Source organism: Zootoca vivipara, chromosome 1, assembly GCF_965207765.1.
Source record: "Zootoca vivipara chromosome 1, rZooViv2.hap1.1, whole genome shotgun sequence".
Lineage (NCBI taxonomy): Eukaryota > Metazoa > Chordata > Lepidosauria > Squamata > Lacertidae > Zootoca > Zootoca vivipara.
In genome coordinates this window covers 127,639,961-127,662,891 of record NC_142582.1, presented here as the reverse complement: position 1 = coordinate 127,662,891, position 22,931 = coordinate 127,639,961, and the positions used below count along the sequence as shown (strand labels likewise).

Sequence of the window (22,931 nt, the reverse complement as noted above, 5' to 3'; positions counted from 1 at the left end):
GAGGGAACCGGCGTTTATCCACAGACAGCTTTCCAGGTCATGTGGTCAGCATGACTAAACTGCTTCTGGCGCAACGGAAGACCGTGACAGAAACCAGAGCGCATGGAAACGCCGTTTACCTTCCTGCCGCAGCGGTACCTATTTATCTACTCGCATTGCTGTGCTTTCAGACTGCTAGGTTGGCAGGAGCTGGGACAGAGCAACGGGAGCTCACCCTATCGTGGGGATTCGAACCGCCAACCTTCTGATAAGTAAGCCCAAGAGACTCAGTGGTTTAGACCAGTGTTTCCCAACCTTGTGCCTCCAGATGTTTTGGGACTACAACTCCCATCATTCCTGACAACTGGTCTTGCGAGCTAGGGATGATGGGAGTTGTAGTCCCAAAACATCTGGAGGCACAAGGTTGGGAAACACTGGTTTAGACCACAGTGCCACCCGCTTCCCTTTGATTTGAATGTATGGGGTGAACATACCCAAAGAATACCGTAGTAGAGGGAGCCAGTCCTTTATGCCTCCATTCACTATTAGACTGAGAAAATGGCTTGGCGGGGGCCTTCGGTGAGTGCCAAGACTCCACAGGCGTTTGATGGTGTGTTTTCAGTACATCATGAATGCCTAAGCTGCGTGGTGGTGCCGGAACGAGGACCCCTAGATCTCTCCAAGGGTGCCCCCTCTTCCCACACTGCTTGCATCCCATCTGCGGAGGAGTCTGGTCTCCCACTTGAATAGAGTCTGCCTTTTCCCTTCTCATTTGCCTGCCCCACCCGTCCTTCCCTTTCTCCCCATGGCTGCCAAATGGTTGTGTAGAAGCCTGTGCCGTGCGAGCGATCAAGGGGACTCCAAAGCCGGGAGGAACAAAAGCAATCCTCATTGAAGAGGATCTGGATTTATTGCATAATGGCTGCGGCGAGAGATGAGGCTGGCTTGACTGCTTTCGAAAAGGGAGGCAGAACGAGAGACGAGTGAAGCTGCGGAGCAGTAATAGAAAGTCCCTGGGCAGTGACCCCAAGAAAGGAATGCAGCGCACATGAAACAGTGCAGCCCAAGCGATGACTCCGCTCAGGGGAGGGATTTTCGGATTACGATAGAAAAGGCCTTTGAAGTTCATTTGGATTTTGTGAGTTTGTGTGTTTTAAGGCCAGTGGATGGGTGTAATAAGAAAGGGAAATCAGGATACTGAGTTCTCCTTCTCAGACGGATATAGGGTGTTTAAATATGAAGCAGTACTTTACAGGAGCAGGTGGCAGTACGGTTAAACCCAGATGCAACGATTCTTCAACATCAACTTCGTTGGAGTGGTCATGTTGTGCGGATGCCTGATGATCGTCTTCCAAAGCATCTACTCTATTCCGAACTTAAAAATGGAAAGCGTAATGCTGGTGGTCGACAAAAGAGGTTTAAAGACTCACTCAAGGCAAATCTATTTTTTAAAAATGTAGTATAAACACTGACAACTGAGAAACACTGGCCTGCGAGTACTCCAGTTGGAGAACAGCCTTTACCAAAGGTGTCATGGGCTTTAAAGACATTTGAACTCAGGACGAAAGGGAGAAACGTGCTAAGAGGAAGGCACGCTTGGCAAATCCACACCGTGATCAACTCCCGCCTGGGAACCAATGTCCCCACTGTGGAAGGATGTATGGATCCAGAATTGGCCTCCACACTCACTTACGGACTCACTGCTAAAACTGTGTTTATGGAAGACAATCTTACTCGGCTACAAGTGATCGCAGAAGAAGAAGAAGAAGAAGAAGAAGAAGAAGAAGAAGAAGAAGAAGAAGAAGAAGAAGAAGAAGAAGAAGAAGAAGAAGAAGAAGAAGAAGAAGAAGAAGAAGAAGAAGAAGAAGAAGAAGAAGAAATATCTATTGATGCTGCCCTGCAAATGCCAATAGCAGTTTCTGTTGGAACTCTTCTCTCCTTGGATATTGCTGTGCCCTCAGTGCTAACATGGCAAAAAGAGAAATAGTGGAATTAACAGACTCCGGAGCATTGATTGCACTTGATGGCCACTGGCGATCCTTCAGTTGTGTGTATTTAAAGAAAGAAATGAAGCTGTGCGCACAAGTGTAAACTGAGAACAGGGAGTGAGGGAAGAATGTGGAATAATAACCCGAGACCGGGTTCGAGCCAGATTAAAGGCATATTTCAATAGCTTAGTGCAAACAGCCAGATGGAGATCACTGAAACTATTCAGCGGGCGATTTGAGAGACTGAAAACTGTTGCCTTCTTAAGTCAAAAGCAGCTTCCCCCAACCCAGTGCTCTTCTGGTATTTTGGACCACAGCTTCGTTCAGCGTCCCTGCCATCTGATGAGAATGTTATGCTCTGAAGCGTATGAAAGGGAGCCCCAGGTTGTGGGAAGCTGATATGATGTTTCCTGAATCCTGAGAAGGGCTTTTGCTAAATTGCCAGAGAAAGATTTGCACAGTCCAAAGCTGTTGAGGCATTGAGGAGTACCAGTAGCTTGTTTAAAGTCTGGTTTCCAGGCTTTGGTAATTAACCAAGAACAGGCAGTAAGCTTTTCCTTTGAGCTGTGAAATCAGCAACTTTATATCATTAAAAAAAAAAAAAACCAGCAGCAGCATCACCTTCATTCAAACACAACCTGTCTCCCTCAGGTATTTAAACTCTTACCTTTGTGGATAGAAATTCCAGTCACCAGACAGCCTGTGATAAAAATCGCAGGCGGCTAGCAAGAATGACTGCTTTGTGTAGATTGAGAACAGCATCGGCCACCTTGATACCTTGCAGTTGGTACCTCTTTGGATTTGCTATTTTGCTGCAGGTTGCAAGCTTTTTGCAGGTGCAGCGTTAGATGTCTCTGTGCAGCAGAATGAACAGCAGTCCACTGTATTATAGTGACTGTTGGCACAGTGGTGTTTTTTTTGGTGTGTTTTTTAAGGAACAAATGCACGGGGCAATTCAATACACAGGAAGCTGCATTAAACAGAGTCAGACCACTGGTCTTATCTATCTCATTTTGTATTGTATTATGTTGTGCCCTGTGGTTTGCTGTTGTTTTATTGGTTGGAGTTTAGAAATTACTTATTGCAACTGTAAAGAGTGGATTTCTGTTTAATTTTGAAATGCTGATATCTAATATTAATCTATATTATTTTAATGAATGTTGAATGTTATTTTATTTGCATGTTGTATATTGTATTGTGCATATTGTCTTATTTATATGATGTTAGCCGCTCTGGGCCTGCCTTTGGCCGGGGAGGGCAGGATACAAATTATTATTATTATTATTATTATTATTATTATTATTATTATTATTATTATCACCATCATCATCTCTATATTGGCTACATTGACTGGCAGCAGCTAGCCAGAGTTACATCCCAGGCATCTTTTCCCAAACTTACCAGGAGCAGCTAGGAACCAAACCTTGGGCATTCTGCATGCAACACACCTGCTCTGCCATTGAGCCACAAGCTCCAGGGCTCATTGATGTCTGGGGCCATGGAACCCCCCCCCCCTCCCCAGGTACCAGTTTCTCGGGGGCCAACAATGAATGAAGACTGGTGTGCTTCCGTCCTTCCTGGAGAGACACCTCTTTGGCCAATGCTGGAAATCCTTTAGTGATATATGGAAGTGGAACCTTGAAATACTGTAATCCCCCCCCTTTTAAATACCTGCTCTTGTTTCTCACCCCACCCCACCCCCGTCTTCCCGTCTGAAGCCCAGAAAGGCATCTGTTAGCAATCTTTAGGGTTTTTAACTGAAGCTTTTTAAACAATGAGCCGTTTGACAATGAAAGTTAATGCTGTATTTGCTTATTATGTGGGGGTGGGGGTGGGGGTGGGGAATGGATGGATGAACAGAGAACCTGGGAAATACAAGCCTTTGGTTTTTTTTGGGGGGGGGGCGTGTGAAGCAAAGAAAGGCCATTACATACCCTCTAACATTTCTCCCATGAAAATAGGGACATACTGTCGGTACAGTAGATTTGCAAGGTCAATGTTGATCTGAATCCTTTCCTGAGCGGTCAGCAAGAAATGCTGTTAGATTACAGCCTGTCCAGGGACTCATCGTCCCACAAGGGAGGAGCTGTGGCCCAGTGGTTAGAGCACCTGCCCTGCATGCAGAAGAAGGCTCTGGGTTCAATTCCTGTCAATTCCAGGCAGGGCTGAGAGCGACCTCTCTCTGAAACCCTGAACAGCCACTGCCACTCAGGGTAAGACAATGCTAAGCCAGATGGCCTGGTTCTGTGTCAGGGAGCTCCTTATCTCGTCTGGAGAACAGCTGCACAAAACTTAGGCAGTTTCTCAAAGGCCTAGGGAAAGAGTTATGCTCGAAAACGCCTTTTCGCTTCGCAGTGGAACAGACTCCCACGAGAGGCGGTGGACTCTCCTTCCTTGGAGATTTTAAAGCAGAGGTTGGATGGCCATCTGCCCTGGATGCTTTAGCCGAAATTCCTGCATTGCAGGGGGTTGGACTAGATGACCCTTGGGTCCCTTCCAACTCTTTAAGATTCCATGATTCTATGATACCTCCGAGAGGGGCAGCGCTTCTTTACCGCAAGACTCAAAAGCAACAAACCAACCAACATCCAAACTCTTTAGGGGCCAAGAGTGGATCATATCATTTGGAGAGCTGGCGCAGCTCCCCGAATTTTAATGGAGTCATTCCAGTATTTATTAATATAGGGAATCTCTTGTTGGATTCCTCTTCTCTCTCTCTCTCTCTCTCTCTCTCTCTCTCTCTCTCTCTCTCTCTCTCTCCACCCCCTCCCTTCCCAGACTTATCCATTGTTTTCGGGAGCCTTGAGGCTGACAGGCGCGATTGCTGAAGTGAGCAGAGAAGCTAGATTGTGCCTCCAACCTAGGCTGCAGCCTGGGCGTGCCCGTATATGTGCGCATCCCAGCTATCACAACTTGGTCTTCCTCCAGGGCTTCCTGGCCCCTTCCCAGCCAGCTCTCATTTCCTAAAGAGAGAAAAGTTGCGTTCTTTGCCCCGATTGCATTTGTCGAGATACAAGGAGGAAACCAAATTGTATTTTATTTATTCAATAAATGTAATAAACGTCTCCTCCCAGTGCTTTGAACCATGAGTCCAAAGCTGCTGGAATAAACTGATGATGAAAGCAATCGGATTAATATGTAATATGATTTTTAAAAGCTAAAGGTAAAGGGACCCCTGACCATTAGGTCCAGTCGTGACTGACTCTGGGGTTGCGTGCTCATCTCGCATTATTGGCCGAGGGAGCCGGTGTATAGCTTCCAGGTCATGTGGCCAGAATGACAAAGCCGCTTCTGGCAAACCAGAGCAGCACATGGAACCGCCGTTTACCTTCCCACTGCAGGAGCTGGGACCAAGCAACGGGAGCTCACCCCGTCACAAGGATTCGAACCGCCGACCTTCTGATCAGCAAGCCCTAGGCTCAGTGGTTTAACCCACAGCGCCACCTGGGTCCCTACAATATGATTTTTAAAAAATATTTAATAGGATTGCTTTTTGGCTTTCCAATGCAAGTAGGAACACAGGGAGCTAGCTGCCTTTAAAAGCGTCAAACTATTGGTCCATTACCTCAGTACTGTCGGCACTGACTGGCAGCAGCTCTCCAGGGTATCTTTAGGAGTCTTCCCACCCCACCTCCAGCCTTACCAGGAGACATCGGGGATTCAACCCGGAGCCCTTTTCATGCAACCCCCTGAACTATGTTTCTTCCTTCTTTAAGGTGATTCACACAAGGCCATCTGCAGATAAAATAGCTTAGACACAAGGACTTGTATGCTAGGAAAGAGAGAATTCATGGTGTTTGTTTCTTTAACCTAATTATAAGCTACTTGAGAAGCTCTTAGGGTACCTGAATGTAGGTTTTTGCTGTTCTGCTTGGCCATCATTCCCAGGCTTGCACCCATTGGGGCCCTCGATGACAAGATTTCTGGCTACAAGCTCAGCAACCCTACCAATGATATCTTCAAATATCTCAAGGGCTGGAAGAGGGAACAAGCTTGTTTTCTCTTGCTCTGGAGGGTAGGACTCGAACCGGTGTCTTCGAGTTACAAGAAAGGAGATTCCGACTAAACATATGGAAGAACTTTCTGATGGTGAGAGCTGTTTGACGGTGGAACGGTCTCCCTCGGAAGGTGGTGGCTCTCCTTCCTTGGAGGCTTTTAAGCAGAGGCTGGATGGCCATCTGTCATGGATGCTTGAGCTGAGATTCCTGCATTGCAGGGGGTTGGACTAGATGATCCTTGGTACCCCTTCTAACTCTACGATTCTATGAAGTGCATGCACAATATCAGAGTCTTCTGCCTTCAATGGGATATTTCAGTCTCATTTGCCACTTTGCCCCAGGGCGCTGGTGACCACTGAAATTGGCTCGCCCTTTTGTGTGTGTGTGTGACTGGTAGGGGTAGCAATTTACTCTTTTACCCTCCCAGCGATGGTGTGAAATGAGCACATTAGCGCATCTGTCCGTTTCAGTGCTCTAGGAAGAAGCTGACATTTCTGGCACACATTTTTGAATCCTCTTCGTTCCCTCTGGCCAGATCTTTGGAGAGGAGGAAACCTCCAAAGGAAATGAAAGCAGGGGAGGCAGGAGGAGAGAGACCACATTGGGTCAACCTGTTCTATAGTGATGGGGATATTCTGGCTGCACATGGCAAAATGTTCTTTCTCTAGCATAGGTGGGTGTGGAGTATAAGCCTTTGGAGCTGTCTTGTCCAGGCTCCACATGTTGTTGGACCGCTGCCCCAGCATGGCGCAGTGGCAAGGGCTGATGGGAGTTGTAGTTCAGCATTATCTAGGGCAGTGGTCCTCAACCTTGGGCCTCCAGATATTTTGAGACTACAATTCCCATCATCCCTGACTACTGGTCCTGCTAGCTAGGGATCATGGGAGTTGTAGGCCAAAAACATCTGGAGGCCCAAGGTTGAGGACCACTGATCTAGGGCACCCACGGTTGGGGAAGATTGCATCAGAGGAGGTGGCCGTTGTTAATCTCCCACCACCTCTCAGGGACAACTTTAGCTGGTGGGCGGGATGGGCTGGCTGCCGCTCCTGTGATATCATAATGACACAGAGTGATGGACAGGTGGGTGATCCACCTACCAAAATTGGCATACAGGGTGGGGTGGGGGGAAGTGGGTGAGTGACTGAGCAGGGTCAGACCCTCATCTGCCAGCAAGAGTCGAATCCCGCTTGCTCTGTGAGGAATTAGCATACATAGCTGAACCAAGCAGGGTTGAACCCCATCCCTTAAGAACTTGGATCCAGGAGACTTCAGGTCCCCCATGGCTCATACGCACCTGGAGCCGGGAGTTCTACATTACGAGCTCAGTTTCAAGGAAACCCCTTCCAGTTTCAGTCAGACAAGCCGCCCTCCCTGTTGAACTTCTGGTGGCTACAGAAGACGTTTAATTCCAGCAGGCAATTTGAACCAAGTTCTGATTTGATAGCTTTTTAACTGTTATCTATATTCTTGGTTGTACACCACGAGACGGTTGTCATTAAGAGGTATGTAGATCCCAAACTTGGGTCTCCTGCTGTTTTCGGACTACAGTTCCCATCATCCCTGACCACTGGCCTTGCTAGCCAGGGATGATGAGAGTTTTGTAGTCCAACAACAGCTGGAGACCCAAGTTTGGGAAACACTGGTATGGAATGTTGAAATAAACAGAGCAATAACCCATCTTTTAGCCCTATCCGCAGCATAGATCAGGGGCGGAGAGAGAGAGAGAGAGAGAAGGAGCCTTCAGCCCTTCAGATGCTGTTAGATTCCAACTCCTATCATCCCCAACCAGGATGGCCACCATGTGCACCAACTCTCCGGAGGCAAGGTGTCTTTGGCCCCCCTCAATATCTGCTGGTGGGGGATTGGGCCCTCTCAATGCTGAGGGGGCAGAGGACACCAAACATGGCATGTGAAATATACTCAGAGTTGAGAGTGAATTTCATGCTCTTTATTCAGCTCTTAGTCATCAAAGAGAAGAAGAGAAGAATGCCCTTTTCCCAAAACCATCTGCTTGTATACATTATTTACACAATGGGCTTTGCATGATTGGCTACTTCAGGGCTACACCTGTGGGCCAATCAGTTTGTGGATTGACTTCTGCCAGCAGCCTGATTGGCTGCTCCTGCAGGCCAATCAGGTTGCGGATTCACTTCCCCCTGGAGTTGGATTGGGTGGCTCCTGCGGACCAATCAGACTGCTGATTCTGGATCCTATTGTTCTATGATTCAGCTCAGTACATAACAGCGTGGGTTCCTCCTGAGCATGCGAGAGGTGCTACGCCACGCCGGGCTCTGTGACCGGTCTCCCTGCCAATGATGTTTTGCATGGCGTGCCCCTCAATCTTGGGCGCAAGATGGTGCCTCTATTGGGCACTGAGAAGAGGCAATAAGATCTAGCAGCCAGCAGCTCCTCAAGTGCCACAGCTTCCTCATCCCCGGACCAGAAAGAACATTTTTAGTACATTTTGTGACTTGCACCTCTCCCCACCCCCTTGTTTTACTTAAACCCTTGTTTTTATTAAACAGAACTTCCCAGCCTACAGTCGTGTGAGGACTTCTCTGCCTCTTGTTACCCAGCCAGAAGGTCACGTACCCATATGCTCCATAACAGGAACAGGGCTGGGCTGAGTCTGGGAATCCTTCCTCGCAGCTGTTTACCTTCCCCTATAAAATGGGGGCAGCTATAATAAACAGACAATCCCATTATTATTATTATTATTATTATTATTATTATTATTATTATTATTATTATTTATTTATACCCCACCCTCCCCAGTCAAAACCGGGCTCAGGGCGGCTAACACCAATAAAAGTACAATAAGACATAAAAGAAAAGAAAACAATTAAAATTCAGATTTAAATACAATATTAAAATTTAAAATGCAGCCTCATTTTAAGTAGCCCATAAATCAAAACCATGAGGTTTTGTGACCCCCCCTTTTTTACCATGAGGTTTTGTGACCCCCCCTTTAAAAAGAAAAAAGAAAAAAGGCTGAACTTTTGAGTGGAGCAAGATTGCAGAACTGCAACTTGGGATTCTTTGCAGCCCTCATGACTTGCCAAATTGTTTGAGACGCAACAGCATAATAAATGAAATAATAATAATAATAATGTTTTTTGTGTTGCCGTGGTGTTTTGAAAAAGGTGGTATATACATTCAGTAATATAATGAGCTTCTGTATGGTGTTTTCACTAGTATATGCAGTTTTAGGCAGACTAATATAATGCATCTAAATTCACGTTAATTTTTTTTCAGAGGGATTACACTACAAAATGTTGGGATAACTGCGTTTCAATTCTTGTGCTGCCTTGGGAAGTACGACAGGGAGAGGTTCGCATGAAAACGGGAATCTGAACTGTGTGGCTTACTCCTGTGTAACGCGTTTTAAAGATTGGCCTTGAGGGAAAGATGAGAACGGCAGCGTCCTTCCGCTGTTTCGCTGCCCGCAGATATCTGCCCCAGGTTTTGTTTCCTCCGTTGGGTTTCTGTTGTGCTTAACTGAGAAGGCTCTTGCAAAGCATCCTCTCCCAGAGGAGGAAATGATTGCTCTGGGAGGTGAGGAAAGAGGAAATCTCTATCTCAGCTACATAATTCTGACCCGGCGCTGCTATATTTTAGCTTCTTTCACTTGCCACTCTTCCTTTCAGAGACCTTTCCCCTCCCCACTTCCTGCTCCCTTGTTTCCGTCTTTGGGCTAAACACGGCTTGGTCACCTGGCTTTCTCCTTCACAACCTGACCCCAGACAGGGATGTCACGGGGCTGTGTCCTGCCTTGTCTGCAAATCAGCAAAATTCAGGAAGCTGCTGTGAGCCTACGGCTGGGATTAAGCCACAGGTGCAGAGATAAGGAGGTTTCTTCCTTCCCACCCACCCCAACAAGTTGCACAGCCAATGGTCCGTTTTTGAGCTAGAGCTGAGTTTCAGCCTTCGTGTTAAAATCCATATGTTCAGTGTGGCAGGACCTTTGACCGAGCAGCTGAGCAAACTGCATGGGAAGCGTTTTTCTGCAATTCATCAAAGAGCCTGTGTGCTACTCGGAGCTCAGCAGCTGTGCAAAAGCAGCCAAAGTGGGAAATTCTGCAATCCTTGAAGGAGCGCGCAGCTCAAAGGGGTTCCTGAGCCTTGGGAGGAAGGGAGATTTGTAACTCTGCTGCTTGCTTGATCAGGTTTAAAGCCTTTTCTGCAATGGCTCCCCGTTTGTGGAATGCTCTCCCCAGAGAGGCTCGTCTGGCGCCTTCATTGAAGACACAGTGACACATGGATTTGAGTTAATGGGTAAAATAAGGCCACAACTTTATTGGTTAGAGCAAGTGAGAGGTATTGGCTTAGGCATTGGACACCCTAGCAAGCATGACCCCACCCCACTCTGCGGGGGGTGATATCAGGTTAACACCCCGAGGGAGGAGCCTGTTGATGCAAATACAACTGAAAGCTCCCCCTGGCGACACCGGGGGTCGTGCCATGGCCCTAGCCTCAGCAGGGCATCGAACAGGATCCACGACCGCCGGATCCCTTAAGGGGATACCCCTATAAGAGGAGGGTTGGATGATGGCCACAAGCAGTCCTCAAACACACCAGACGCTCCATATTCCAATGCCTAACCGCCAAATACCGAAAGTAAGTTGTGGCGAATTGCTACGAGGTAGGCGAAAAAACCAAGAGGCCGGTGCCAATTAGCCAAATGGATAAAAAACTCCTACCAGGCCCCTTGGGCAACCAAGGCAACCAACCGAAGTCCATAGCAAGGTCAAAGCACACGCACAAATGGAAGACCTAAAGGGAGGGTGGGCGGGAGATCCGTCGGGATGCCGAAGGAGAAGGAGGATTCCCCTGCTGCCGCGCTGATTTAAACGTCTGCAAAGCCCGCCCCCCGGCCGGCCCTATTGGCCAGCCAGAGGCTTGGTGCAGCAACAGGGATTGGCTGCAGCAGGGGGGCGATACACGCCCCCCTGTTTGCCGCGCGGAGCGTGTCCCGCCCGCAAAGTCTCCCCTCGTGGAGGAGGAGAGATCTTGTCGTCTGATGCCCTTTTAAAATGGAAACCAGGCTCCAGCGACATCCACAGGGGCAGAACTCCTGGCTCCTTTCTCGAGGCCCTGCCTGCCACCATCCTCTGGCTCAGACTCCCCTGCAGTTCCTCTTCCAGAGGCTATAAGGCAGGCTTCCCCAACCTTGGCCCTCCAGTTGTTTTGAAACTACAATTCCCATCATCCCTGACCACTGGTCCTGCTAGCTAGGGATCATGGGAGTTGTAGGCCAAAAACATCTGGAGGGCCGAGGTTGAGGAAGCCTGCTATAAGGCAAGCACCCTTAGACAGACAGCCAGACAGCATCTCCAGGTAGATAGAGCCTACCACACTTCAGCCTTGACCAGCCTCCGTAAGGCTCCAGCTGGCTCCACCTCCCTGTAGAAACACCTTCTCTTGTAGCTGTCCAAGGTCCTACATGCTCTCTGCTTGACTTGGGGCTTTGTGACCCAACAACGCCTGCTTCATCTGTGGGCCTCAAGTGCCCAGGAATGCTTTAGGCACAGTCCCTCTATATTGTTCAGTTAAGGGCATTAAGATCCACAGATGGGGCCTCATTAGTTTTGCTGTGGCCTAACGATGATCACAGAGGTGGGCTTTCCCCGCCGTGGGCTCTTGCGCCATGGAATGCTCTCCCTGCTGAAATCCAAGGGGCCCCATCAGTATTGGCATTCCGCCGGCTGTGGAAGACACACCTGTTCAGAAAAGCGTTCCCGTGGTCTTCTGTCTTGAGAACTTCCTGTTTAATGATTAGGCTGTTTTAAGGGGCTTGTTTTGTTGCATCTCTTAACTGGTTGCCTATTTTGGTGTTTTGACGGAATTGTTTCATTTCGTGTTTTAATTATTTGCATTTCCATTTTTTTGCAATTGGTTTTATGCTTGTCAACCACTCAGAAGCCACTTTGGCAGTTAAACTATGATGTTGTTGTTGTGTTGTTGTTGTTGTTGTTGTTATACTCTGTAAACCCTTCTCCCAACCCATGTGACTGGTTGCGACTCAGCCCTGCCTAATAAGGTTTGGCCATTTTGCGGGCATCCTAAAGTTGCAGGCTGCCTAGCATTTCTTTCTGCTCTGAATTGCTACCTAGGGAGCGTAGGATGCTAACCAGCTCTGTATTCTGACTGTCAGTGGCTGTCCAGAATTTCCCATTCCTAGCTGAAGATTCCAAGGGTTGAACCCTGACTTCTGTTAGGGCACACACATGCGAAGTGTGTGCCCTACCATTGAACCGCAGCTCTTCCACTGATTGAACATGATTTCACCGCCACAGAGGAACTGGAAAATCTGGACTCTGCCCAATTCTGTTGTGATCCTGGTAGTATTTTTGAGATCGCAATTCAGAATTTCTCTTCCCTAGGCAGCATCAGCAGTGTGTGTGTGTGTGTGTGTGTGTGTGAAAAGCCATACCTTGTAACTTTTGCCAGATACAATTAGGTCCCCTTGCTCTATGCATCATGAATACGATTTTCATCAGAGAGTGCAAGGCAAGCGATAAGTACAGGATGGTTCTATTGGGCCCAATTTGCTGGCATGAATTTTCAACTGCTGGGAGTTGAAATTGCTTTAAAATTGCCTTAAGGTGCCTGCTTTATGATAGATGCCTTTAATTGATTTTAATGTTTACCTTGGAACGAATTGTTTTACAGTATTATCTTTTCTAAACTGCTTTGAGAGACGTCCTCAAAATGTGAGATAAGGGTTCTAGAAACGAACATATTCTTAGTGGACATATTTGTTTATAACCTCTCTAAAATATCCACTTCCCTAGCATCCAGAAAACTCACACATCTATTGTAGGGAGTATGTCTCTGAATGCCAGTTTCCTTAGTAGTTCCCGTGTTCATTGGCACCTCCCATTATTGTATCAATTTAATAAAAGCACCTGAATTTATTTGGGGTTGTTTTTTTTTAGAAACTGCAAAGGTGAAACTGGGCAATCATGTCTTTAGACTACTTGTCCAAAATGTTCCTTGGCACATGACTCCTCTCCCTTGAGGGGATGTAAAATTAATCATGGATAGATATGCAAAAATGCTTCTGCTGATTTTGCTTCTTAAACAAGCCTCAGGTCTTATGCCCATCCGATATGGGGCAGGTTCCAGGATCAATAATAATAGATCAAAATCTCCCTCCCTCCCTCCCCCCTGCCCTGCCCTTTGGCAGTGCTTTAGGATTTCCTAGTCTCCCAGGAAATCTGCTCATTTAACCTTTCTTCTCCCCCCCAGGCACAAGCCGGCAGATGGGAGGAAGGGGATGTTGGGTCAGGGTCAGGCTAATAGCCTATTGCCTTCGGTGACACTTCCTATGTAGTCAATGAAGCATCTTCTGTTTTCACCCCTTCCTTGCTGATTAACATCCTGTAATCAAAATGAGTGGCCTGCTTTTGGGGGCTGATGAGATCTGGCCTCTGTATAGCCTGGTCCCGTTATGTTCCTTGGGGAACTGGAGTGAGAAGCAGAGATTTCCCACTGGATCTATGCTCTTTGTAATGTTGGGTGGTTCCAGTATGGTTGGTATACAAGTGTGTAGGGGTGGGGATAAGTTGAGATACAGCACTTGTAATGAACAGCTGAAATATTGCAGCTGAGTTTAATATCGGCAGTGTTAGAAACTCAGATATATAACCTAGGTGCCAAATGTAAACCAAGGTTACAGCCCTGGAAATGGAATGTCTAGTTGCCATTTTTGAGGAAGATGGCTTTCAAGTCTTTTATTTTTCAAATCACGGGATGCCTATCAGTTCAACATCTTGCTTGTTTAGATGACAACCTTAAGCTAGGTTAAGAACTTTGAGAACTTAAATGACGAAAAGTCACTCGATCCAAGTACAGTCCACATATATATTGACCTATTCCGACCTCTCTTTCTTAATGGTGAAACGGACCATTCATAACGTGAAAATATTCTTCACAGCCGTGAGGAGTATTAGGAAAACATTATTTAAGCAACAGGTAAAAAAGTTCCTGGAAGCTTTGAGGAGAGATCCAGAATTTTTCTTAGCCAGAGGTGCAAATAAAGGGAGGAAGTTGCAGGCTGCAATTTCTGCACAAGGAAAGCACACACACACACACACTGTCAGCACGCACACTGACCACAAGGTTGGAAGTAAGACAATGTGTGCTGCTGATACTGCATGTTGCTGTGTCAGGATTGTTAATTACTGGACTGAGATTATACCGTGCTGGAGAGATAAAGAAGGATGTAAATAGCTTGCACATAATAGTAACAGAAATGCTTGTGCAACCGGACAAGCAATAAAGAAGCTCTTGACTGTGAATTTGAGGATGACTCCTGTTCTTGTCCTCTGCCTCCGGGGAAAACTCTGCTACAAACAGTAAGAAGTGATTTTACTGAGGTGACACCACACGAGCAGGAAAGCTCAGCAGAAGTGTGTGGGCGGTAACCTCTAATAAGCAGGGCAAGTGGGGTGGGGTAAGTGAAGACAAGGGACAACAATTCAGTATAATATTGTTCACTGCTCCTGCTCAGGCTGCGCAGAAATTCCTGAAATTCATTCTGATGGTTCAGATAAAACATAACCAAAAGAGCTCTACAGGATGTGGTATTAGTATGTGAAAACTGTCAAGATCAGATGATCCCCAAGCTTGCACCTCCAGATAGTGGAGAGGTCAGGTGGTTTTTAGGTAACATTAAAACAAACACCTTCCAAGGGAAATCTGCAGAGCTTGAAAAACTCTATCTTCATTTGAGTGGAAGACCCACTTTTGACAGTCCCTTGTGTGACTATTTTAAGAATCTCTGCCGTTGTCCCTCCTGAAACTTCATGCTTTGTTGCGCGTTCTGCTTCCTCGTGGCGGCACAACAACCTTCCCTCGAACCCCAGTGGCGACTGAATGGCATTCCTTGGCTTGAGCTGTAGGTGTTGAATTTCTTGACAGTTGTGGAAGCCTCTTTCTTACGGTGAATGGATGACTTCAGTAAGCCAAACCAAGTCTTGGCAGGCAGAGATTTTAATGCGTGCTGGTAAACGGGGCCAGAAATGGAACGGAGATTGGCAGCTATAAACATGTAAGATCCCTTGTGGTTACTTGAAGAAGGGGGAGGGGGAATCGCAGCGCTGCATTTGCTTTCCAAAAGAGACAAAACTTTTCTAGTAAGCAAACTCGCTCCTTTCACTTGACATTCATGCTTGGGCCAGCGTAGCACTCGTTCGATTTTTAATCAAGTGTGCACATTCTCTGCAAGAAGAGTGAAGATATATATCGAGTCGACTAGGGGGATTGTACTTTTTGCTGCGTACGCTTCAATCTCTCTCTCTTTCTCGACGTGTTTCGTTTGGTCTGCCGTGTTGATGTTTCGTGTTTGGTCTGGAGATGCTCTGAGGTTTTGAGAGTTAGGCCAGGCCTGCAGGGAAAGAGAGAAGAGCAGGAAACGTTTTATTGCTGAGCTAATTTCTCCTGGCTTTTTCCAAATGCGACTCCATTTCCTGGGGCAGTGGGTGGGTGGAAATGACCAACATCCTTTCATATAGAAATGTAGCATTAAAATATAACTAGATGTGGTCAGTGGGGGTGTAAAGGGGTTAAGGCAGGGTAGTGTGAATTGTGCCACTCCACTGTGAGATGGTTTGCATTTCTGATTAAAAGCGGAAAGGCTGGTCCGGGTTGTGAATCCATGTCTCCCCAGCCAAATCATGAGTCTCCCATAATCAACTCACTATTCTATGACTGGGCTAATCCTAACAAACAGGGACATTGTGTTGATTCCCTGTGTGAGTGAGCAAATGTGTGTGTGTGTGTGTGTGTGTGTGTGTGAGTGTGTGTGTGTGTGTGTGTGTGTGTGTGTGTGTGTGTGTGTGTTGGATCAAGCTACCTGCAATTTTTGAACTTGGGACTGTGACAGTCTTCTGGCCAAGAGATGATGGGGAACCTCTGTCCTCGGACCCTTCTGAAGGTGATGGACTCCCACCAGCCTCACCTGGCATGGTTAGTGAGGGGGGGGTTGTTGTCCAGCAGCACCCGCAAGGCCACAGTTCCCTCATCTCTGTGTTCATTCATTTCCTTGTCTTTAAGTGAACCCATCTATGCGAGAGGAAATTACAGAGACATTCTCTGCTCATTTCTTGGCAGCAGTGGCTGGAGCTGCTCTTGGTGGAGATTTTAATTGCAGTGGAGGAATCGGGGAGGTCAGCATCATAAACTTTTCGCTGGGAGCTGAATAGCTAGAAAGCCAGGACATGTTTGAGACCTCTTCGAAAGCAGTGATCCTGAATTATCCTGAGTGAGCAAAACTGCCTCGTTCCAGAGCAGAAAACCGATTTGCTAGCGCTCAAAACCTTTTCGTGCTCATTAACTGCAGGAAGAGGAAACTCTACAATTGGAAAATCCCACTCTCTCATAGATGTTACTGGGGGAAGCAGAGAGTGGGGATTGATATGAAAGGGCCATCTTGGGATAGGGATCCAAATAGCCACTGATATCCTACAAGTAAGTTCAACAGAAGTATAACATTTTTTAAAGCTCTCCTCCTCCTCCTCCTCCTCCTCCTCCTCCTCCTCCTCCTCCTTCTTCTTCTTCTATCATCATCATCATCACAGGGCGGTTCACAACAGTTTCTTGGTGTCTGATCGACTAAACAGAATTTATTAATAATAGAATTAATAGGAAATAATAGAATAATAGGAAATCAGTCCTGAGTGCCCACTGGAAGGACAGATCCTGAAGCTGAGGCTCCAATACTTTGGCCACCTCATGAGAAGACTCCCTGGAAAAGACCCTGATGTTGGGAAAGATTGAGGGCACAAGGAGAAGGGGATGACAGAGGACGAGATGGTTGGACAGTGTTCTCAAAGCTACGAACATGAGTCTGACCAAACTGCAGGAGGCAGTGGAAGACAGGAGTGCCTGGCGTGCTATGGTCCATGGGGTCACAAAGAGTCGGACACGACTAAACAACAACAATAATAGAATTTATTTTTGAACCAACTGGATGCTTATGGCAACCCTGCAAGCAGGACATGAACGCAGCAGCTGCCGTTTTCTGCAACTAGTATTGAGGCAAACAGCCTCTGGTGGCAGAGTTTTACCCACAGAAATTACTATAACTAAGCTGGAAGATGGAGCAAGCTTGTTTTCTCCTGCTCTGGAGGGAAGGAACCAATGGCTTCAAGCTACAAGAAAGGAGATTCTGACACAACGCCAAGAAGAACCTTCTGACAGTGAGAGCTGTTTGACAGTGGAATGGTCTCCCTCAGGAGGTGGTGGACTCTCCTTCCTTGGAGGTTTTTCAGCAGAGGTTGGATGGCCATCTGTCATGCATGCTTCAGTTGAGATTCCTGCACTGCAGGGGGTTGGCCTAGATGACCCTCTGTGTCCCTTCCAACTCTATGATTCTATAAGTCCATGATTCTGCTTCCCGGCCTACCCTTGTGCATTAAACAAAATAGTAAGCAACAATGCCAGATATTCTAATATTACTTAGTAAAAGAGAAAAGAGAAAAAAATACTCTGAGGTATTCGCTAACCGGTCACCCCATTTTAGATTTCTCATAATGATATTAAGGAAGATATATCCTACTTGCTCTATACATTTCTATAGGGGTTGAAATCACTAAGCATTTCATGATCCCACCTCCAGTGGCGATGGGGCAAGTTCTGAAGCATAGCTGTCAAGTTATCCCTTTTTTTAAAGGGAAATTCCCTTATGCTGAATAGGCTTCCTCGCGAGAAAAGGGAAAACTTGGCAGCTATGTTCTGAAGTGCCATGGCAACCCTCACTGTCACAGTCCCATGTTCAAAAATTGCAGGTAGCTTGATCCAACACACACACACACACACACACACACACTCATTTGCTCACTTTTAGTTTAAGTACTCCACGGACCCGTCTGGAACGGATTAATCCACTTTCCATTACTTTCAATGGGAAAGTTCGCTTCAGGTTAAGTACGCTTCAGTTTAAGTACTCCGCGGACCTGTCTGGAACGGATTAATCCACTTTCCATTACTTTCCATGGGAAAGTACGCTTCAGGTTAAGTACAGACGTCCGGAACCAGTTGTGTACTTAAACCGAGGTATCACTATAATGGGGTCCAGTATATTCTAAATATTATTTTTTGTTGTTAAAGTCCAGAGACACCCTTGTTATAACAGGCAGAAAGACTTCACCTTTTCCTGTCATGTCTGCTGGAGGAGTTGGAAGGACCACGTTAGCTGGGAGGCCTCCGTCTTGCAGTCCTTGGTCAGTTATGGATGGTCCCCTGAATGGGGACCCTGTTGCAGCGGTGAAGTCTGAGATGAACCGAGAGGGGGATCTGCACGTTGACTACAAGTAGAAGCTACTTATCCCATACATTGGTCCACCAAGTTCAGTATTGTCTACATTGACTAGCAGAGACTCATCAGGGTTTCAGGAAAGGGACATTCCCAGCCCTACCTGGAGAAGCCAGGGATTGAACCTGAACCCTTGGCATGCAAGGCAAAGGCTCTACCACTGAGCTATGGCCTTTCCCCTAAGTGAATTGCCTTGGGCTGCAGGACCTATCTGAAGTATCTGTGTCAACAGGGTGACGCAGCAGCAAAAGAAAGCTAATGCTCGAAAATGTTGTCTGTAAGAATGAAAGAAAATTATTATAAATTAGTTTGGTGTTGGTATTTAACACCATTCAGATTAAATCAAATAAACAAAGAATATTCGGTATTAGGTTGGAGGGGATGCATGTGGAAGATGGAGTAAGCAACTCTATGAAGATGGAGTAAGCGACTCTACGATTCTAAGTTTGTGTTGTTGTTGTTTAGTCGTTTAGTCGTGTCCGACTCTTCGTGACCCCATGGACCATAGCACGCCAGGCACTCCTGTCTTGCACTGCCTCCCGCAGTTTGGTCAAACTCATGTTCGTAGCTTCGAGAACACTGTCCAACCATCTCGTCTTCTGACGTCCCCTTCTCCTAGTGCCCTCAATCTTTCCCAACATTAGGGTCTTTTCCAAGGATTCTTCTCTTCTCATGAGGTGGCCAAAGTATTGGAGCCTCAGCTTCACGATCTGTCCTTCCAGGGAGAACTCAGGGCTGATTTCCTTCAGAATGGATAGGTTTGATCTTCTTGCAGACCATGGGACTCTCAAGAGTCTCCTCCAGCACCACAATTCAAAAGCATCGATTCTTCGGCGATCAGCCTTCTTTATGGTCCAGCTCTCACTTCCATACATCACAAGTGAATTGCCTTGGGCTGCAGGACCTATCTGAAGTATCTGTGTCAACAGGGTGACGCAGCAGCAAAAGAAAGCTAATGCTCGAAAATGTTGTCTGTAAGAATGAAAGAAAATTATTATAAATTAGTTTGGCGATGGTATTTAACACCATTCAGATTAAATCAAATAAACAAAGAATATTCGGTATTACGTTGGAGGGGATGCATGTGGAAGATGGAGTAAGCAACTATGAAGATGGAGCAAGCGACTCTACGCTTCTAAGTTAGTCATGCCCAATAATTTCAATGGGTATAAACTTAGATGCAACTCTCAATGTTTTGGGTTAGGCCCCTGCTTTCCTCACATCCTGATCCCTGGGCAGCACTCTCTCGGAGCAACACCACAATTAATCCACCGTTGGGCTTGAGCTTGCAACGTGAAAGCAGAGCTGTTTTCTTCTTCTTCCTGTGAACTCGTCGCTCCAGCCCTTGGCTGTTTGCCAGCCGAGTGAACGGTTTTGTCTATGAGTGACCTAATTCTCCTGCAGTGGATTGTTTAGTGATACCCAGCGCTCGAGGCAGCTGGTCCTCCCCGCCCTCCCCGGGGACGGGGAGAAATGACCGTGAATCTGCCAGCTTTTCGTAAGCAGGGATAACTGGTTCACTGGCAGCAAACTTGGTTTTCTTATCAGATTCCACACCTCTCTTTTCCCGTGGTTCCTCATTTATAAGAAATTGCCTGTCACTTGGAAGGGTGACTTGAGAAACATGGGCCAGGACAGCGAGGCCTACTTAAAACATGACGTTCCTTTTGACACACGAGCATAGCTTTCTCCGTGTTTGGTTCATTTAGGGCAATGTTAGAAACTCAGATATACAGTGGTACCTCTACCTACAAATGTAATGCGTTCCGAATGCACATTCGTAAGTCGAATTTTTTTTTAAGTCGAATCCCATAGGAATGCATTGGGAGAGAAAATTCGCAAGTAGAAAAAATCCTATCTAAACCGCATCCAAGATGGCGGACGGAGCTCCGTTCGTAAGTAGAAACATTCGTAAGTAGAGTTATTCGTAAGTAGAGGTACCATTGTATAAGCTAATTGCCAAATGGCATCTTTAAACTAGATTTCAGTACCCACAACGGGATGTCTAGGTGCCTTGTTTTCCCTTCAAGAAAGTTGTTATTCTTATTTGTTTCATTTCTATACCACTTTATATTTTAAAGGGAGGGGATCTCAGTTTACAACACATTAAAACATCAAATGAAACAATCTAGAAAGAAAGAAATTCAGGCTTCCAGGAAGATATTTCAGAGCCTTCTCTAAGTGACATTTGGCTTTCCCCATATTTATTTACCTACCTCATTTATAGAGCTGCCCCATAGTAGAAGGACTCTAGGAAGCCGTTGTGGTGTGGTGGTTAGAGTGTCGGACTAGGGCCTGGGAGATCAGGGTTCAAATCCCCACTCTGCCCTGAAGCTCGCTGGGGTGACCTCGGGAGTCAGTCACAGCCTCCTAACCTCCCTCACAGGGTCATTGTAGGGATTAATAGAGGAAGAGGGTGAACCATGAACTCCTTGGAGGAGATGGTAGGAGATAAATGCAACAAATAAGCCAGTGATGGGCAACCTTTTGAGCTTGGTGTGTCAAAATTTGCCAAAAAACCAAGCATAACTCGGGTGGTGTGTCACTTCGAGGAAAAAAAACCATAATTTCACAATATTTATAGTTTAAATAACAAAAATGTATAATTGTTCCCCCTTTAAAAAAAGAAAAGGGGGAGGGGGAAATGGTTAAAGTATTTTTAAAAAAAATTTTAAAAAGGGAAAAAAATAAGGCAAAACCCAGAGGTCTTTCCCAGTGGGACTCTGGGCTCAGGCCTTCCTCCAACGGGTCTGCCGCTGGGGAGGTGGGCTCGGGTTGGGCCTGTGCCTCCTCGTGGCCCTCTTCAGCCCACCTCTCCCCTCACTTGGCTATGCTTCCGTGGCGGCGGGGCAACAGGGAAGGGGTTTCACCTTACTTGGGTGTCTCTCTCTTCCTGGGATGGCGGCGAGGTGGTGGCGGTGGCAGCAGTGAGGTCGGGGTCAGGGTTATTCTCCCCCCCCCTCCAAGGGCCCCCTCCTCTCCCTTGAGGCGGGGGCGACAGGGATGGCAATGGAGCGAGCGGACCCCTGTTCTCCTTTGCCTTGTTTTTCCTTCTTTTCTCCCTCCTTTCTGTGGGCTTCCTTTTTCCTCCTCTGGCCTCCGGAGTGCCTCGAAACGAGGTCTTGGCATGCGGCCGCGTGTCACCGAAAATGGCTAGGCGTGTCAGTGCTGACACGCGTGTCGTAGGTTCGCCATCACTGAAATAAGCTCTTCTGCTTGGCTGCTTAAGAAAGCTGGAGGAGCCAGAGAGATGGAAATGTCAGTCGCCAGAGATCTGGCATCCAGAGATCTGCATGTGCTTGCAAAGTTGCCAGTTGCAAAGTACACCTGGGGGATTTCTAATGCTGGTTTAGGGGCAGTTGACGTGAAGCCCCCCCCCCCAAAAAAAATGTCCAAAGGCTTGTGGGCTTCTCATAGTCATCTGGTTGGCTACTCTCTGCAAAGGATGCTGGGCAGGAAGGGAATGAGTTCCTTGATTTAAAATAGGTTGTCCACTTCTGCTGTGTACACCAAAAGAATGACCTGCAGCTCGTAATTTTCTTCTCACCCGAGAAGCATTTTTCTGCAAGAGAATAAACTCTTCCCCATTTAGTACCTCTTTTTTAAAAAATGTCATGTCTCAAGACTTTCCAGTTATAATCTGAACTATTTTGGTAACTTTTATCAGCATGTTTCAAAGAGGGTGGATCATTGTGTACCAAATTGTGACAAATTGAAGCACTTTTAAAATGTTTATTTCTGCCTGGCTGGCAAAGAGTTAACCCACCTCCAGCCTGACTGACATAGAACTCTGACGGGGGCGGGACTGTGCCCGGTTTGAAAGGAGGGAGTGTAGGTTTGGTCAGTTAGGAGGGAGAGGGAGGAAGGTGTGGTGTGAGGTGATGTGATGTGGTGGCTTGTATGAAGAAAGTGAAGAGGCTAGGAAAACTTAAAGTTAAATGTTCGACTGAGTTTTTTCTTGTACAACTGGAACTGGTCAAATAAATAAATGACACGTTAAAGAAACACTTATGCTTTTAACACAATAAAACTTCATCTCTGTTTTGCCAAAAAGGTCCGTCTTTATTTTTCCAGCGAGGTACCAGGACTCACAGCCGTGGTGGCTCAAGAGAGGGCAAAGCTCACCTCAGGCAGGGAGGTGGCAGTTTGTGTCCTGGACTTACACGGGGGAGGCTTTGTAGGGTAACCTGAGGCGCCAAGAAGTTGCCAGAGTGAAAAGGGCAAACTTTTACAGTGGGGAATCCAACTGAGGGAGACCCTTTACTGTAGGCAAGAGGTTATTCCATCGGACAGCCTAGAGTTTCCTAAGGTACCAGGCCACGCAAGCTGGAAGGCTCTCCTTACTAAGAAACCCATTAGTAAAAGGGGTTTATTTTTGAGGCGGCAGGAGAAGAGGGTGGGTGTTTTCCCCTCTGGTTTCCTGTGCCGCAGTGATAGTAAGAGAGAGTGGGACACGGGTCGTCACACAAATCATCTGTCTAGGGAGCGGCTGTGAGTTGCTTGGGGTAATGCAAAGCCAGCGTTGTGTTTTCTGACATGGTTCCCTTTGTCTCTTTGTTTCAGGACCAAGAAGAAAATAAAGGAGCCACGAGCTGGCCAGAGTTCTACATTGATCAGCTTAACTCCATGGCTGCTGTAAGTGGAGGA

The 22,931-nt window shown here is 46.8% G+C and overlaps 1 protein-coding gene across 2 annotated transcripts in view; it reads left to right on the top strand.

The window, feature by feature from the left end:
- DAAM1 (dishevelled associated activator of morphogenesis 1) overlaps positions 1–22,931 on the top strand; it is a 172,680-nt gene that overhangs the window by 87,478 nt on the left and 62,271 nt on the right. For both annotated transcript variants that reach the window (XM_060271207.2, XM_035104035.3), the window contains exon 4: positions 22,848–22,919. In XM_060271207.2, the coding sequence (XP_060127190.2) occupies positions 22,848–22,919 (72 nt within the window). The remainder of the gene's footprint in view (positions 1–22,847; positions 22,920–22,931) is intronic.